Here is a 17,760-nt window from a genome sequence, read left to right on the forward strand (position 1 = left end):
CATTGTGGGCGGTGGACCAACTGCACTGGCATCAGCAATATCTCTCGCGGAGAAGGGTGCTGGGAAAATTCAAGTTCACGTCTACGAAAGACGGTGGATCGTCAAAGATAGGCCGAGGGGACCTTACATCGACTACCCCCCAACGGCCAGGCGTCGTGATCAGGTCGTCACGTTGCAAAAGTCAGTCACGACGTTGATGAGTAAAGCAACTCGGCAGGTATTGTTTGAAGGTCGTCCGGAACGAGTCTGGCCGGGCTCAGCCAATATCCAGATCCGTAAAGTCGAAGATCGCCTTCTCCGAAGATGTCACGCCGCCGAATTTCAGGACGTCATTCACCTACACGCGGAAGGTGTGACGCATGAAGATATGGCAAAACTTGACGACTTCCACGTGCTTCTTGGAGCCGATGGAGCTGCATCGTGGATCCGCAAATCGTACTTCCACGGATACGAAAACGAACGCGGGCGAAGTTATGCCCTTGGCCTCGCATTTGATCGACCGGCCGGTCTGCCATGGTCACAACCCCTGAACGTCTTTTTGACTCTAGGTCAGACTCGGTATCTTCTGAACGCTAGTGACTATGACGGACGTGGGTACCTCAACATGCAACTAACAGAGGAAGAGTGGCACAAGATGCTCGCCAGGGATGGCCAGCCAGTCACCTTTGGATATCCTGGCTGCCTCCGAAAATCCGATGGGACTATACCGAAAGGCTTCACCGAGAACCAAGTTTTTGCACCTTCAGAAGACAGGGAAAGTTCATTGTGGAGGTCGATCTCCGACGGTCTGAAGCTCTTTGGCTTCAAGGAAAGCGAGGTCATCAATGTTGTTCGAATCCCGATTGTTGTTCAGGCCGTACGAGAAGGCATCCAGTATCTCCCTCCTTGTGACTCGGAAGCGATCAAGCGACCACATGCCCTCGTGGCAGTGGCAGGCGATGCTGCCATGACAGTACACTTTTGGCCCGGCCGTGGCCTCAACAGTGGTGTCAAGTCAGGCATCGCCCTTGGAGACGAGATTGTCCATGCGCTTAATGGGGGAAAATTCGTTGGATTGCCTCTTACCGCCATGAACCAGTATAATGAATTCATCATGAAGCTCCAGGACCGCGAGCATGACAAGCGCAGTATCCCAATCCTGAACCAGTCCGGTACACCAGAGACCTTGGGCTGGCTGCTCAGCAAGGCAAACACGGTTCCAGACAACGTTGCAATTGAATGGCTGGTGGGTGCCATGGCTCAGATTGCAGAACGACTTGAACAAAGGGGCGACTGGGCCTTTGGCCCTGTGGCTAACGTCGAGCCCCAACTCCGGATAGTACTACGACAGATGGACTCTGCAACATTGAGGGAGATGGCAGTCAGCTTCCCATGGCCAACACGAGAAATGGGTGGCGCCGAGGTTCTCCCTCTCCGCTCTATGAAGCCGGAAGAAAAGCAAAGATGGCTTCAGGGCATATGGGGGCTATTGCGAGACGAGGTCAGCCGAGACTCGCAAAAGCGCCCTCCCTACCGTGGGGATCGAGGACGTCCACTTTCCACATCAAGATTTGAGGCCCCGCGCGGTGCAGCCTTGCTTCCGCCTAGAGCCTTTTCGCCGTCGCCACAGTTCCTATCGCCAACGCCGAATGATGCTGCACCAAGCCGCTCGGAGTCGACATTACGGAGAAGTAACGCCAATCGAGGGGGCATGTCACCAGGCCCCTCGGAGAGAATCCTCGCTGTGCCTAATGAGCCGGATGGTAATCCATCTTCACGGCCACGCTTACCATCTATGGGTGGTGAAATACCGTTGGGAAGATTGCTTAGCGTGAGCCAGCGCCCGGGCCGCGCCGTTTTGGCCGATGCCATGTCGCTGGTACTGTTCCGTGTCGACGGGGATTGATGGCTGGGGGAAAGACGTTTCCATTCGATGCGTGCCATTCAACAGTCATTATGGTCGGAATCATACCGCATTATATGAATACGACCCAACTTGAGCTTGCAAGCAAGATGATGCAAGATGATGCCTTGGCTGGCTCGGCCTCGCGACTTTGTTTGCTCGGATGACTTCGAAGGAACCTCCATAAATTATGCCAGAAAATGCAGGTGTCTAATGGTTCAGTATTACCAATTATCGGCGAGATCTGGATATCCAAGAAGCGGTATGTCCGCATAATTCCGAAAATCCGTACGTCCTCTGGCCCGACCCGTAGCGTTGGGCTCCACATGACTCGAAGACCCACGTCTAGCCCGCTTCGCTAGCCAGAGACTCAGAGGGACTCGAAAATCTGGAAAGAATCTTGTAGCTCCATGTTAACTTGAACTGGGGAAGACGACGGTTATGAACTGCGCTATCTTGACACTGCTGGCAATCACATGCTTCTCTCATAGGGCTTCGGTAGAGGACAGTCTAACTCTGAATCACTTCAGGAGTCCTTTGAGGCGCAGAAAACCTAGTTACACTACATGCAAATAAGCTGTTCACTGAGTTTCCAGGCTATAATGGCCTGACCATGTGCCCCTGTCCCGGTATTGTAAAGGTTAAATCTGGAGTGACCCATTCGCAAAGGCCCCGACCCGGGGTTCGGAGTGGGGCCTGCGAACTGCCGAAGCGGGTTCGGGTCCATTGCTTACTGGCTAAATCCTGTCGTGAACCCATCGGTTGAATATTCAGTTCAATTACCCGGACGAGCACGAGGAGCCTAAGAATAAAGAGTCTTGTGTCAGCACTGACAGGTGTGGGGGTCATCTAAGATACCTTCATTCTAGCCTAAGCCGAGCAGCCGCCAAGGAAGGGCCTTTCACGATGACAACTTCCGACCTCTCCGAACCACTACGCTAGAAATTGAGATATATCCACATTTCCCAGTCGAGGTAGCGTCCGCTGGGAAAGTATGGGCCTATGATCCACGCAAGAGTGGTTCCTCTCTAGTCTCCAGATTTCAGACTCCATGACGGCATTGTCAGCTATTCTTCAGCACGTCACGCGAGCCAATGTCGGCCGCCATTAGGTTGAGTGGAGGGCCGCACGGCATTACGGAAATCCATAAACGTGGGCCGAACTTACGAGAAGACTAATCCAAAGGTCCCATAGTTTGCGGCTTCCTGTTCCTTTAACGCAAAAAGTCCACAATCGATTCCGCCTCTTAGATTGCCAAGTCGGACTTTTCCCTGGTTCTGGCTTTTTCTTGCTCAAATCACCAGTTGCAATGATGGTAGGCGCGAGATAGCGAGATAAACGCGATATGACTTGGATTTACTTTAAAAGCAGCATCTGCGCTGCCGTGGAGGATTACCTGGAGATGACTGAAGGCAGCATCCGACAGACTCGAGCTCGCTCGACTGGCTAATACCTTGAGAAATGCCTTCTATCAGCCTGGCAGCGGCCGTCGCCGGGTTTGTCACCCTCGCAAATGCGTCTTCGGTACTTCTTCGTGGTGGTACGATTATTGGCTTCGACGAGTCAAGCAACTCCCTGAACGTCATCCGCAACGGCTCCCTGCTCATCACGGACGACCGCATCACTTCCATCTACACTTCAGATCAGCCCTTGCCGCAATCATCCAACGACACGGAAGTCATCGATGTCACAAACAAGATCATCACACCGGGCTTCGTTGACACCCACCGCCACGGTTGGCAAACAGCTTTCAGGACCATCGCCTCGAATACTTCACTCGCAGAGTACTTCACGCGCTACGGCGAGTACGCTGCCGCTGGCTTCTTGAGTGCCGACGATGTTTACATTGGCCAGCTCGCGGGTCTCTACGAGGCCCTCAACGCTGGTGTCACGACGACTCTCGATCACGCCCACCACACTTGGTCTGATGGAACTTCGGAGGCAGGGTTGAAGGGCAGCATCGACAGCGGCGCGAGGGTCTTTTGGTCCTACGCCTTTCACAATGTCACCAACTATACCGTTTCGGAGCAGCTGGAAAACTTCAGAAACATCGCGACCAAAGCCGAATTTGACGGTACTCCTACCACCTTAGGAGTTGCGTGCGACTTCTTCGGGACCGATGGTGTTCTCGCGGATATCAACGCGGTCGTTGATCTTGCTAAGTGAGTTGCTTGACACAAGCTAGCAGTAAAAGTCGTCCTAACAGGCGGCAGGGAGTTCAACGTCTCAGTGATTACAACTCATAGTCTGCAGGGCCCATGGGGAAGTTAGTATTTGATCCTAATCACACAATAGTGTCGCTCTCATACTGACTACTCCATAGACACTAACAGTCCGGAGGATGTCCATGCTATTGGGGTACTGAATACTAGCATCCCAGTCGTATTTTCGCATGCGTCATTCCTCACCTACAAGGGCGCATCGCTCCTCCGCTCCACCAACCAGTACATCTCAATCACGCCAGAATCCGAGATGCATTACGGTCACACACATCCTCACAGCCACCTGATTCAAGATCAAGGCTCCCTCGGTGTAGATACCCACTTCACTTTCTCAACCGACATCCTTACGCAAGCCCGGCTCTGGCTACAGAGCACCCGCCGCCTGCTCTATCAACAAGTCCTCGCAAACTGGCGCGTGCCTACCAGCACGCCAATGACTGTCAACCAAGCCTTCCTCCTCGCTACAAGGAACGGCGGACTTGCTCTTCGCCGCCCGGACCTGGGCGTCATAACTGAAGGCGCCAAAGCCGACGTGGTTGTCTGGGATGGCGAGAGTCCCGCCCTCCTTGGCTGGGTTGACCCTGTCGCGGCTGTAATTCTACACGCTAGCGTCGCCGATGTCGAGCACGTCCTGGTGGACGGCAAGTTTGTCAAGAAAGATCACAAGCTGGTGGTGCCTGACTACGCAGACGTCAAGACGCGGTTCCTGGAGAGCGCAAGGAAGATCCAGCAGACTTGGAGGGATATTCCATTCTCAGCCCTCGAGGGAGAGTTTAGCAGCTCGGAAGCTCCCTATGAAGCTCCTCTTTCGGTCGATGTCCTGCCGGGAGGTGAAAGTGGATATGGTACCACGTTTGTTTGAATACCGGTGCCGCGGTAACAGGTTGAAAGCACATGTGCCAAGCCTGCGTTCCAAAGGTTTAAGGGCGTACTTTAACAAAGCCAATAATATTAATGTGGTATTTCCAATGCACAAAAAAGCGCTTGATGAAGCTTAAGTGTGCATGGAAACAATGGATAAGATGAATTCACGCTTCGCCATACCGTCAAACTTACCTCCTGAAGTTTCAAACTTACAACACATAGTTTGGTTGCATTTTGGTAGGTTTGAAATACTTGATGTTGCATCAGAGGCTATCATGGTCATTCTAGCTATCTAGTCCGCTTTTGAGGATCTGAAGTCGTCGCTTTCTTGATGCGGAGATGATGCGCCGGCGGGATAACGGGCGGCTTAGATGGCGCGAGACACATTGCCAGTCTCCACTTACATTTCCTCATCTCCGCCCGCCGCCTGTCGCGTTATCGTTTCCGGGATCATCCTATCTGCCTGCCAAGTCGAGGGGAAGCTGGAGGCTAAGACAACTTCAACCCACAAGATGCTCCATCATCAACGTTACCCAACCCATCAATAGTGTTAAACTCTCTGTCTTCCTGGATTTCATTTCAATACCAGGATAGCTCATTTGCCGAAAGTTCAGTTTCTTGCATCGTAATCAGAAGTGTCTCTCAAATGGTCCAACGACTTCAGCGAGAAGCCGGGTTGCAGGCCTTCATTAGCGCAATAGAAGAGGATGGGTGCGTTGTCATCAAAGACTTCACGAACCAGGCTTCCCTTGATGCTGCGCATCAGGAAGTGCAGCCATATCTCGATGCGTCGCTTGCGGAATCTGGAAGTACCGTCGGTGCTCTGAACGGTGGGACTGCAACTTGTACGAGGCTCGTCGGTCGAAGCAAAACTGTCCGCGAGAAGTTCTTCTCAGACTCGTTGTACCAGGTGCGCTTACAACATCTCTATCAAGTTTATGAATCCATTATTGACTAAAAGGGACATTTCACAGAGCATTGCGGATCACTTCATTGGGCTTGAGACCGAACTTTGGTACGGAGATGAACCCACCATCCACAAGTCCGACCCTTTGCTCTCGATCTCCATCACAATGTCCTCTCAGCCGGGAGCGAAAGCACAGAAATTACATCGCGACGACAAAAACCATCATGCGAGACACACCAAGGCCAGTCACTACACAAAGGGACGCGATATGCTTCTTGGCCTATTCGTTCCGGAATGCGATACTTTTCAAGCAAACGGTGCCACCCGGATCGTTCCCGGGTCACATCTGTGGGGCGATGAAAAGCCTGACTTTGGGGAAGATGGCCAAAAGGGTGTTGAAAACGCGGAATTGAAGAGAGGCGAGGCATTTGTGATGTTGGGCAGTTTGTACCATGGCGCTGGACAGTATTCCCTAGAGACGGGATGTCGAACAGTGCACATCATGTTCATGTGCAGCGGCGTTCACCGGCAGGAGGTAAGCCACCGGAGTTTTCATATGCTACTACAAATTACGATTGCTCACACAAATGCAGGAGATTCCATACCTCAGCTACCCGATCGAAGATGTCAAGACATACTCGAAACTCGTGCGTGACCGTCTTGGCTGGAAGCAGTCGGAACCCAACTTGGGATGGGTTGATTTGAAGTCTCCGGAGTACCTCCTAGAATAAAGCTACAGGTAATACGATGTTTTAAGTCCCGGGTTTACCAACCTGTATGGTTCTGGGGTGACTACCATAACCCTAAAGGCCCAGGCTCTTTTGTACTGGCACATCAAGGTAGCCAGCCGCAGGCACGACGTTCCAGTTCCCGTGAGAGGCAGATTGTTCATGGCCTAGTATGTGGTTGGAATTCATTTTGAACAGGACGTCTAACACGAGCCGCTTCAGAGGACCATTTTGGCCATGTCTACAAGGGGTTTATGAAAAGTCATAAATGGGGCGGTGATCGCCTTTGACTCATTGACACTTTTCCTCCTTCTTGCATAGTCAATGATCAAGCTATCCTCCGCTCAGAAGCCTCATCTTTACCCACACTTCCACCATGAAGATCTTTTTACTCTTCTCCGCTACTCTTCTTAGCGGTGTAATGACCGCCCCAGCACCCACGGAAGACCAGATCGCAAAATCGCCAGCGCGCATCTCTAAACAGACACTCTACAACATTCGAAGGGCCTGTCCGACATGCACCATCACAGCCACCCATGTTCTCCGCAGCAACTCGGATCCGAGCTGTCCTGAGATCGAGGACTGTTACAGCGCCAAGGCGCCGATAAGCTGTTACGAAGAAGACAATTTCAAGTTCGCACTGAAATCTTCATCAAAAGGGGACCTCAAGCCGACAAGCAAGATTCAGAAGCGGCAGTGTCACCCTTGTTGCACCGATGGCGATGTTTGGCCGCCGGAAAAGCGCGGGCGTTGGTGGGGATGCAAGAACGTCCCGGGATTAGATTGTGGCAAGTGTCTGGGCCCCCCGGAATGGGAGTGGATTATTCCTGGGGGTGTCAACGAGAAAGAACGGGAAGAGACTGGAGACCTACCTTAAGTCTTTGAGCATTCTCGAATTCTGTCACGTCGACTATGATGGGTCACAACCTCGAACCGCGAGAAATGACCGCACGCGCGCTGGAAGATCAGGAGGCTGAGTCCAGCACGATTCAATTGCATAAACATTGATGCGGTTCGAGAGTTGGAAATACACATAGGTTGAGAGCTCTTGGTACGAATAGGGTTAAAGTCAGTAAAACTCAATCAAGTTCAACACACACTCTAAAGCCCCCTCCCAAATTCACAAATCAAGGTTCAAAGCAAATAAGTAAACTCGGTCATAGGCATTGGGCGTAATTTAGCCCTTATGCCTTCATTGCTCAAGTAATTTTTGGTATATAAAAGATATCCCTTACTTTGAATTTTATTATCGCATCTATCCAGGAAAGTTTCCCTGAACGACTCCACGCCCTCTCGATCATTGAATGACACCTAGGCCACGATTATCATTGCCACAGGTCATTGTTTCCAGCAATCAATACACTCCGGCCCACTAGCCATATGATCATTGAAGATAAATTCTGCAACTACTTAATATATATCAATGGAAAAAACTATAGAAACTGATTATTGAGGCTGTAAATTCACGAAACTAGTTCCTCGGGAATTGACTCACTGGTTCGGCTTTTAGACGCCATACTTTCCAGAAACAGTGGGTCCGATAGCGGCGCCACAGTTTCCGGGCCGAGTCAAACTCATCGACTTTCTCGAATTCACTACACATATATCAACAGCTCATCTCCTCGCGTCGCAGAATACTTCAACGTCAATTAACTCAATTGAATCCAGACAGTACCAAACATGGCTCCTGCTTTGGAATCCAGCAAGATTGCCTTCATCGGTACGTTCCACGAAACACCAGAAAATCTCCCACGATGGCGGGGCTAACGCGGGGTATCCGTAGGCGGCGGCAACATGGCCGCAGCGATCATCGGAGGCCTGGTCGCAAAGGGTATCGACAAGCAGAACGTCACCGTCTCTGAGCCGTGGGATGTGAACCGTGAGAAGATGGCCGCCCTCGGAGTCAAGACCACCACCTCCAACGCCGAGGCCTTCGTCGGCGCCGACATTGCCATCCTGGCCGTCAAGCCCCAGGTCGCAAAGGGCGTTTGCAACGAGCTCGGCAAGGCCATCTCGGGGCAGGAGAAGGTGCCTGTCGTCGTCTCCATCGCCGCTGGCATCACCCTCGAGGCCCTGCAGAAGTGGCTGGCGCTTGACGACGGCCGGTCCCCGCACGTCGTGCGCGTCATGCCCAACACCCCTGCCCTGGTGGGCGAGGGTGCGTCTGGTCTGTTCGCGGGTAGCGATGTGACGGACGACGAGAAGAAGCTGACCGAGGCCCTCATGGCGAGCGTCAGCAAGGCCACGGAGTGGGTTGACAAGGAGGAGCTGATTGACGTTGTCACAGGCTTGTCAGGTGAGTCATTACGGGACACTTCACATGAGTCGCCAGCGGAATAGGATGAATCTAACACTAGAGCCACCCGTAGGATCTGGCCCTGCCTACTTCTTCGCCATGGTCGAGCACCTCATTTCCAGCGCCGTTGGCCTTGGCCTCTCCCCTGAGCAGGCGAAGCGCTTGGCTACCCAGACCTGCCTCGGTGCAGGCAAGATGCTCGTCGAGTCCCCCGAGGAGCCCAGCCAGCTTCGCAAGAACGTCACCAGCCCCAACGGCACCACACATGCTGCCCTTCAGAGCTTCGAGGCATCTGGCTTCCAGGAGATTGTCAACAAGGCTGTCAAGGCTGCGGCGGATCGCGGCGAGGAGCTCGGAAAGACTCTGGGCAACCAGTAAGGCAGTTGGACCAATGGGGAATCTGTCCTTTTTTCAGGGCATTGAGACATTTTAGGGAGGGTCCCAAAAAACAAGGTGCGCCAGGCATTGCTATAGATATTAAAATGGGAGGCTCGGAATATGGCAAGGTTGATGCACGAATGGACGAGATGATAATGATCAATATTAGCTCAACATGCAATCCAATAAATCCGGTGGTTCATAAATCCTGCAAATGAGCAATGTTTAGCTGTACCAATACCCCACTGCCACGTTCATCTTCCTCGTACTTTAGCCTGCCTTTCACTGGGACAGCACCAGTCCTGTTCTTCACCCAGCCCCTTTAATGCTGAATCACAAAAAGCCACAGGCCCCAAGAACCCAAAGACTCTTAGGCCAAGCGTTCAAATTTCGAATGGTGGCCCTGCAAGTGGGCAGCTTATCTGCTCTACCCAAAGGTGCCAGCAGATCTCAGAGCCTTCAGCTCAGTTCTCATATTGCGAACCACCTGGCCATATCTCCTAGTTCCGTATACGGCATAGATAATCCGTCCCCGCGTGGTCTAGCTCGTGTCACATTCCATCCCCAAGACCGTTCAAATTGAAGACAATTGGTCGGGGTGTGGCTTAGTTGCAGTTCGTATCCCAAAATTGACTTTGGTGTCTCAGTCGCCTGATACATTAACGTGCCCCCAAGCTGTCAAGGCTGTCTAGGGTGTGACAAAAGAAGCTGTTCGTTGTGCCCTTACAGTATTGTGGCGACACGGAGTCACCACGGCTAAATCCCGTGACCATCTCCCAAGGAGACCATATGAGCTTTCATGTCTTTAACTCTAAGACTATGCTCTCGAGAGTTCTTTCCTCATTGGCAGGGTTGAACACTCATTCTCTCTCAAAGATCTTAAGAAATCAAATTGGGGCAATATTACACCATCCGGGCTAAATGCAGAATCAAGGTGTCGGTCGCTCATAGCGTAAAGTTAATGTGAGTGCAAAAGTTGCGATGTTACCGTTGCTAAGCAAGCTAACTAATAAGATGCTTATGATGCTTAGGACTACACCCTTCTCGTTGAATCGCATGGTGTCGATCCCTCTTTCTACGGGCGCGATTGAATCGATACCGAGACTCAGGGTTGGGCCTCGAGATCTTGACGATTTGCCGTATCTACCTAGCATATGGTGGCTTCGCGCTAGAAACGTGCGCATTCCCACCGTCCGCCTCACGATCTGTCGCATAAGAAACCAGATACAAGGCTGTCGTTGCACATGAAGATCATGAAGTTATAAAGACTGTACATACTAAGTAGCCAACGTATCTCTTATGGAGGTTTTCTCCGGTTGCTAATCAGCTTCATCTAAGATATGCAGGTGGCCGTCTATCAGGGGGGTTACAATTTGCCCGTCGGGTGGCCGGCAGTCTAGGATAATGAGCGGGATCATCCGCTGACGTAGCGATTCCGGCAGGCTATCATGGTGCCAAGATGTTTCCCAAGAAGCTTCGTTCCAGCAAAGGTACCCTTGGCTCACTGGGCAATCTACATGTTGCACTTTAAATCAGTTCTTCAACACTTGTGGCGCGGAGTGGGTTTTTGGCGGCCACGTTCACGATTCACCCATACTAGCGGAGATTTGTTGAGGGTATGAACGCGCGGCATTAGATCTCTAAAGGCATGCAGACAAGGTTGCCGATATTAGTCGACGGCCTAACACGCCTCTCATTGCAACTCAAGACCGGAAGAAAGGTTTGCCGTGACAGTGGCTTTTCACATCTCTCGGCCGATAACATAAGATGCAATGTGGGTTACGTGAATGTGGACCTCCTCTCCCACCGGCGCCTGAGACACGTTTAGAACGCAGGGTGCTGATCCACAGGGCGGGATAGGATGGTAAAGTTACAAATTCGGGACAAGATCATCGCCTTTTTGCAGGATGGGGGAACTTGGCAAGGCATTGATGTTGGGCCTGGATCGGGGCCGCAGTCTTGGGGTAGTGGTGTGCGGAGGTCAGTCAAGACTTTGAGACTGCCCCTTTGGCTTAGTGTAAGCTCTCAAAACTTTCGGATTCTTTCTGCAAGTTCCTATATGCGTAGGCTCAACAACTCATTAAAGGGAAGAAAACTGCGAGTGTCCCTTGTCCAGTCACAAATGGGAGGCTGGCTAGGGCGAGGGAAATGGGGTTGCTCCACCTGAAGGAATCGCCTTTGACAAAAGCAGAGTCGCTTGCGACATTCTGCAGCAAGCAGGGGTTCTCTGCCTTAGTGCCTCTATTCTTGGGTCGCTTCTTTCACGGTGCAAAACCAAACCTTGTGCCGAAGCTTCGCCATTAGTCTGCGCTTGTGGTGATGAAAGCATGGTCATGATGGACTTCTTACTGTGTGGGAAGTTGTCAATTTAGAAGATAAGAGGCGAATTTGTTGCTTAAAAAACAAGTACTAATGTAATAGGGTTCCGAAGGATTTCCCTCTATGTATCCTCCGCCGTGTGATTGCCCCAGAAACTCCATGTCCCTAATGTTACACCGCTTTGTGTAAATATGCCCAAAAAGCAAAGTTCGTAGACTCGTAGCCCTAGCACAACTGCTTGCGCCAAAATTCAACCAGCTCATTCAACTCGGGCCGGTTGTTCGGGTCTCTCTCCACACACCGCATGATCATGTCTTGCCACTCCTTCGGGACGTCCATCGCCATGGCCGTCCATACAGTAGGGTCCGGGGATTGCTCGACCTGCTCGAGCAGCATCCACATCGTCCTGCCCAGACTGAATACCTCCGCCAGCTCCGCGGCTCGTGGACATGTCGTCTTCCACTCCGGAAGGAGGTTCCAGTCCGGAAATCCCCACTTCTGATTCCTCCGCGGCGCGCCGGTGTGGGGTGTGTAGATGACCACCGGCTTGCCGTTGGCCCCGATGGAAACGGACGATTCCTCGGCCTCCTGGTCGATGGTCACCTCGGGCGGATGCGTAAACATGGAAAACCCACTCTGCTCCCAGTCGATGAGCCGGAGGTTATTGTGGTCGTCGACGAGGATATTGCCAGGCTTCAAGTCCATGTGGAAGCTCTCGGCAACCTGGTGGGTATGCTGGATTGCGACAGCCATTTGGTAGCACCACTTGGCCTTGAGACCTAGCGGGAGACGTTGTCCGGCTCTGTTGGCGCGCATGACCTGCTCATCAACCGAGTCTTTGCTCATGACCGGTTGCAGAAAGCCGCAGATGCGGTTCTTCTTGTCCCCGTCTTGTACGACGACGAGGATCTTAGGACAGGGCATGATGTTCGGGTGGGGCGGCAGGGTGTACAAGGTGCGGATCTCGTGGAGAAGGGTCTTTTCTTGGTGTTCCTTAAAGTCTTTGCTGTCTCGCTTGTACTGGTCAAAGTCCATCCCCTTGAAAACGAAGTTCTCTTGTGGGGTCAGGCCGGAGGCTTTTTTAGTGACGATCCTTGCTCCCGTCTTGCCGGGGAGGAACCCGAGAATCTCGAGGTCGGCGAAGTCCACGAGCTGGAAGTCTGTCGGGCGTGCGCTTTTGCCGAGGCTTGCAATGAACTTGTCGAAAGGGGTGAGTTGGTTGATGTAGTGTTCCCTGATGGGAGAGATCTCGCTTGCGACGGCCATTGTAGGTGATATTAAGTACGGTCTATCGTTAAGATTGAGGTTTCTGCTCCTAGAAGAGTTCGGCCTGAGAAGTCGAAAAAAGAATTGTCTTTTTTATCTTCCAAAATAGGTTCTCTAATAAGAACGGTGAATGAGTATGTAGATTCACCAAAGAGACGAAGCTGAATAGAACAGTCGAGTTGGGACGGAAGACTGCATGTAAACTGGAAGACTTTGGAGTTAATACCTTTAACCCATCATCAACTCTGATTGGGTGTCAACTCAAGCCTGCCACGGTTGTGAGTCCCATCTCAACTGATGGTAGCATTTGCAAGGCTCTCTTTTCTTCTTCCGCTGATTGACAAAGTCCCTGTCGAGAATGGTCAAGGGAGCGAGGCAACTTCGGTGAATGAGGGAAAGAATCCCGGCAGATACGATTAGGGGTATCAATTGCATTTGAAAGTCGGTACGGGAGCGCACGGTGAACCTGCTCCGGGACCATTCCAGACCCCTTTTTAACTCCTTGTGTGAGACTTGAGGAAGAGAAAGGAATTTTGAGATACTCTGAAGAAAAAGCGATATCACTGCCACTACTCCTTCTTTTTTTTTTTTTTGCTCACCCCGGCTAACCCCAAAGCCCTAGGGTCTAGCTTGGGACTTTACCTACATGTATGATGCTTCGTCAACGCTGTCTTACCTCGCTCTCGCCCATCCTAGTCATCTGACCGGGCGAGAAGTGAGGCGGGCGTGAGATGATATCACGAACGCCATCATCCGCGAGAAAGAGTCGACTGAATCCATGCGCGGGCAGGATGCATGCCACTAGGCGGGTGGTGATTGGTGGCATCCCGCAAAGTGGCAGGGTGCGTGCTTCTTCATCCCTCACATTCGATATCTGACAGGTAAGAAAATCCTCCGTCCGGGAAGGGTACGGCCCTAGCGGGCTGGCGGGAGATCAGATATCACGAAATACCTCGTGTGCCTGTTGGCGTAGACGAAGACACAAGGGGAGAAGGGAAAGAAGGGTGTGGCCATCCTTACCCAGGATCCCCCGGCACGCCAGAGCGGCCAGACACCCGCTGTCGAAAATGGGTAAAGGCGTAGGTATACCATGCAGGCGGCAGATCGGAAGCGCTTTGGATGGTTCCCGGAGGGGCTTAGCCATGCGTGCCATGCTGTTTAAGTCACATTCATCGATGCGTGACGTAAGACACAGGCATGAGACAATAGGGACGCTACAGGTAGAGGGCGCGCGCGCTGTGAGTAAGCCTGTACGCAGTAGGTCTTGCAAACTGAGGAATTCAGGTGAGCGAGGTGAGTTGACTGGCGATCTTGCCGGATGGAGGCCGAGAGCTGAACGTCATTGGGGGGTTGAGGGTCGGACATGGGTTCAGATTTATTGATATGTGCCGCGGGAGCGCTTCGACCGGGGTGAAAAGCCATTTTGCCAGTCGATTTGTATGTATGTAGACGAATATGCGTGTGTGTGTTTGCTCGGACGGGGTCTCCGGGCTGGCTGAACACACAACGTTGAGGAGGCGTCGCCCTCCCCCAAATGCCTGTCTTAGCTTACCGGCGGTGGTATGATGAGGCGTATTTCGAGTATGTCATTGAGACAATCGTAGGTGAGATGGGGGATGTGATATGATATGATGGATCATGGGGGACCTGGGGATGGACTTTGGAGGGGAGAGAAAATGTGAGATGAGAAAGGTCCATGTCGGTTCCCAGCCCGTTCCCACAGAAAAAAGGAGGTTATCGGGGCGATCGCCGATGTCCAATCGCGGTGGGGTGTCCTGCCGGATAACTCCATAGATTGACCCCGAACCAACTTGAACCCTCGCCGATCGTCCCATCTGATGTTTGTGAGGTGACAGTCTAGCGGGAGCACCCTCCCTCCAGATTCGACCGGGGAGGACACCCCTTGCCTTCCGTGAAGTGGACGATGGCGCTTAGGCTCGGGTTGGCAGTTGATAATGTCTCACAGAGATCCGGCCAGCTGCCAGCCAAACCACATGGGTTACACTGCGCCCTTCCACTGGTAAAGTGACTGCCGAGATCGGGCCGTATGTCTTTCTCGGAAGGTCGCGGTCGAACGTGAAGACAGCTGGGCTAGTCATCTACTGCTCTATTGTAAGTGGTCGAGTATAGTAGTATCCCACTTCGGCCCCCCTTCCAAACCACAGTTCGAACATCAAAGTCGTCCTGAACCCCAGACCTTGAGCGAAGAATTTCTTCTTTTCTTCCTATGCTGTCCCGGTAATTCTGTCGGATTTCTGTTCCGAGTCGCACAAAAGAAATCGCCAGAGACAATACAGCCCGAAGAGAATGCACTAGTGCGATACTCGAACATTGCTCCGAAGTCACAGGGTCAAAGCGAAAGCGGGCGCCAAAATCAGACCTGCTCACTAATTTGACAATCGGCGGGGCTTATTCCCGGCTTACTCAAATACTCGATCAGTCTATGTTTACCTCTATTGTTTTGGCACCCTGGAGACTGGAAGTCATATTTACCTGTTCACCAGGCTCGAAAATGTCCCTCCATATCGCTGTTGTCCGCTCAAGAAGGATGCGATCCCTGAAGAGTCAATGCCGCAATGTTCCTTGGCAAGACATAACTCCTCTCACTATCATCACAGAGCAAATCAGCATCAATCTTGCCTTCAAGTCAAAGGGATCCATGTGGAATGGCATGGCAGCTGAACTACACAAAAGGGGCAATCATCTCGCCTCGACCTTTCTAGAGGCTGCCTTCACTGGTTTCCAATATCCTTCTGCTGGCCCTCGGGTCCCAAACTTAGAAAGTCTGACGGACGCGTTTGAAACCCGTTGCACTGGAGGCGTTGTGATTGGAGGGGTATCAAAAGGGTCTTGTTATCCTGGCAGAGGTCTGAGAACTTGATTGAAGATCATCATAAAGCAATTGCCTGATGCGGATGGGCAGGCACTACTTTGTTGGGGACCCTTGAGAAGGCTCTGACAGGCATGCCCCGATGCTGACCAACTGCACTAGCATAGTCAATCCCAGAGACCGGCCGGCGCCGAGTACATCCAGTCTTCAATGTGTGTGGCGGTCCCTGATGCTCAGTCCTTCATATCAATAGAGACTAATTAACTAATGTGGGCAGCAGGTACCTCACGTTTCTACTCCGCAGAATATTTTAGAGTATCAAAATTGTACTGGAGGGATAGCTCCCTCGTATTCCTAGAGCCAGCACGTCAATCCTACCCTAATCTAAAGCTTTGGGTCCGAGTCTCAGACACTTGGAAAGCTTGGATGCGACGGGTTGGCCCGCGTTTGCGGGTGACAGCGGGAACCAACATCAGCACCCCCTTCTTAACTTGGCTGGAAGGCTCGATCTCGGATTTTTCGCATGAGGTACGTGACTAGCTTACATGACTGGCTTCAGGCTTCGCTATATCCGGGTAGCATGGTAATACTCATGGATAGAGATCAGAATCCGTACGCTACCGGGACTATTGCTCGTATAGTACTGATGTAATTTCAGTCACTTTCATGCGACCAAATTACGAAAGTTCAAACCTCAAACAGTGGCATCATCTCAGATAAGTGAGCGCGCCATTTCAATAAATGCGGCCACCAATGGGGTGATTGACAATGCTTTCATTTCTAATGTAAACATCTGGGAGAAGACCAAGCGTCAAACAGCCACCTGAAGCTGATGGTAATATAAGTGACTGGATTGTATTCTTGACCCAGAAAGTCCATCGTCAACCTTGTAGCTGCCATTCATCGGGCACTCGTGAAAACTCCAAACAGATTACATTGCAGAGAGTTCAAAATACGCAATTGTGAGTAGGGTCCTTAGACAAGGAAACTTGAAAGCAACCTACTTGCTTGAATCACATTATATATGCCAGAAATTGAAAGCTGGATTCAATAATCAGCAAGTAGGTGCAATTCCGCTTGTTTCGAGGATGGTAGAAAAGCAACCTCAGTGAAGATGCTTGTAAGTGATGTGATGAACTGACCGCATACATCTCAATTGGATAGAAGTAGTACATGGACCAGTATAACCGCGGCCAATAGCACGATTGTATCTCGAGCTCCGTGAGTCAATGTAAAGATACCGCTGAGTCATAAGCCAGTCCTGGAGTGTCGCTCGCCGAAGCCGCCGACGCCGGATTGATACCCGAACCCGAGGATTTCCTAAATTGCCGACGGGATTGTGGGGTCCGGCGCCGAAGCCGAGCTGGTATTTTTGAAGGATTATACGTATAAGGTGTGACAGTACCGCACAGGTTACCGCAAGAGGTATCAAGATAGTCTTTGCTCGCTATTTCTTTTTCTGAGAAGAACACCTTATGCGGGAGTGAGATCTCTTCAGTTTATCTGAAGCATCTAGCCCACAAGTAGGTACCTTGTGTAACGTTGTCACACTCACACCGAACTCATGGGATGAGATGTGCCTTGCATTGCTTCTCGATCCTCTGCGATCCTTCACGACCAATTGCCGGCACTTTCATGTCTGACGGAGAAAAAAGGAGTGGGTGAGTGAACGAGTGGGCAGAGTCGGCAAGTTTGGGGAAAAGCCGTGAGAGGCCGGGCGGCATGCCGTGGCCCCGCCCCTCCACCCGCAGCGAACCCCGGCGCCAGTGCCCACCGCTTGTTCTCCGGTCCAAGTGCAACCTTCCCGAAGAGGAATGCACCTGTGCAAGCTCGTCTTGGCCTTCACTTGGCTTTCATCGCGTCAATTTCTTTTCTTCCACACACACACACACGTACGCAGACAGTCACACATAATAGTACACTGACGCTCGCCATTACCGCTATTACGAACGCCAATGGCCCCCGCCTCTTCATGTCGTCAATATCCAGACTTAATCACGCCGTCAGCCCAACTTTGGCAGGTCCTTAACAATCCCCCCGGCTCCCTCCATTCGAAAACTCCGTTCCC

At 51.8% G+C, this 17,760-nt stretch overlaps 7 protein-coding genes across 7 annotated transcripts; 5 read left to right on the forward strand and 2 right to left on the reverse strand.

Annotated features, from left to right (window-relative positions):
• Positions 1–1,885, forward strand: BDZ83DRAFT_591332 (uncharacterized protein; the record flags this gene model as incomplete). Its single annotated transcript, XM_060506424.1, has 1 exon — positions 1–1,885. A coding segment is annotated over one exon (1,885 nt), but the record flags the coding sequence as incomplete, so codon positions are not given.
• Positions 1,886–3,343: 1,458 nt separating this feature from the next.
• On the forward strand, positions 3,344–4,966 carry BDZ83DRAFT_724018 (amidohydrolase; the record flags this gene model as incomplete). The annotated part of the gene is made up of 3 exons (XM_060512617.1): positions 3,344–4,044; positions 4,096–4,148; positions 4,206–4,966. The coding sequence occupies 3 exons, from the start codon at positions 3,344–3,346 to the stop codon at positions 4,964–4,966; spliced, it is 1,515 nt and encodes a 504-aa protein (XP_060358826.1).
• A 418-nt stretch (positions 4,967–5,384) lies between these two features.
• On the forward strand, positions 5,385–6,639 carry BDZ83DRAFT_683337 (uncharacterized protein). The gene is made up of 3 exons (XM_060511230.1): positions 5,385–5,878; positions 5,943–6,410; positions 6,469–6,639. The coding sequence occupies exons 1-3, from the start codon at positions 5,615–5,617 to the stop codon at positions 6,604–6,606; spliced, it is 870 nt and encodes a 289-aa protein (XP_060358827.1). The 5' UTR covers positions 5,385–5,614; the 3' UTR covers positions 6,607–6,639.
• Positions 6,640–8,193: 1,554 nt separating this feature from the next.
• On the forward strand, positions 8,194–9,516 carry BDZ83DRAFT_640447 (pyrroline-5-carboxylate reductase). Its single transcript, XM_060509487.1, has 3 exons — positions 8,194–8,323; positions 8,387–8,899; positions 8,973–9,516. The coding sequence occupies exons 1-3, from the start codon at positions 8,284–8,286 to the stop codon at positions 9,275–9,277; spliced, it is 858 nt and encodes a 285-aa protein (XP_060358828.1). The 5' UTR covers positions 8,194–8,283; the 3' UTR covers positions 9,278–9,516.
• Positions 9,517–11,821: 2,305 nt separating this feature from the next.
• On the reverse strand, positions 11,822–12,862 carry BDZ83DRAFT_591339 (phosphotransferase enzyme family protein; the record flags this gene model as incomplete). The annotated part of the gene is made up of 1 exon (XM_060506426.1): positions 11,822–12,862. The coding sequence occupies one exon, from the start codon at positions 12,860–12,862 to the stop codon at positions 11,822–11,824; it is 1,041 nt and encodes a 346-aa protein (XP_060358829.1).
• Positions 12,863–15,149: 2,287 nt separating this feature from the next.
• On the forward strand, positions 15,150–16,561 carry BDZ83DRAFT_130780 (uncharacterized protein). Its single transcript, XM_060501210.1, has 5 exons — positions 15,150–15,729; positions 15,786–15,795; positions 15,855–15,904; positions 15,970–16,220; positions 16,351–16,561. Exons 1-5 carry the CDS (start codon positions 15,306–15,308, stop codon positions 16,414–16,416), a joined length of 801 nt encoding a protein of 266 aa, XP_060358830.1. The 5' UTR covers positions 15,150–15,305; the 3' UTR covers positions 16,417–16,561.
• A 576-nt stretch (positions 16,562–17,137) lies between these two features.
• On the reverse strand, positions 17,138–17,497 carry BDZ83DRAFT_640461 (uncharacterized protein). The gene has a single exon (XM_060509488.1). The coding sequence runs from the start codon at positions 17,414–17,416 to the stop codon at positions 17,255–17,257; it is 162 nt and encodes a 53-aa protein (XP_060358831.1). The 5' UTR covers positions 17,417–17,497; the 3' UTR covers positions 17,138–17,254.
• Between the last annotated feature and the right edge of the window lie 263 nt (positions 17,498–17,760).

This window comes from Colletotrichum acutatum, assembly GCF_030867785.1.
Source record: "Colletotrichum acutatum strain CBS 112980 chromosome Unknown BDZ83scaffold_170, whole genome shotgun sequence".
Lineage (NCBI taxonomy): Eukaryota > Fungi > Ascomycota > Sordariomycetes > Glomerellales > Glomerellaceae > Colletotrichum > Colletotrichum acutatum.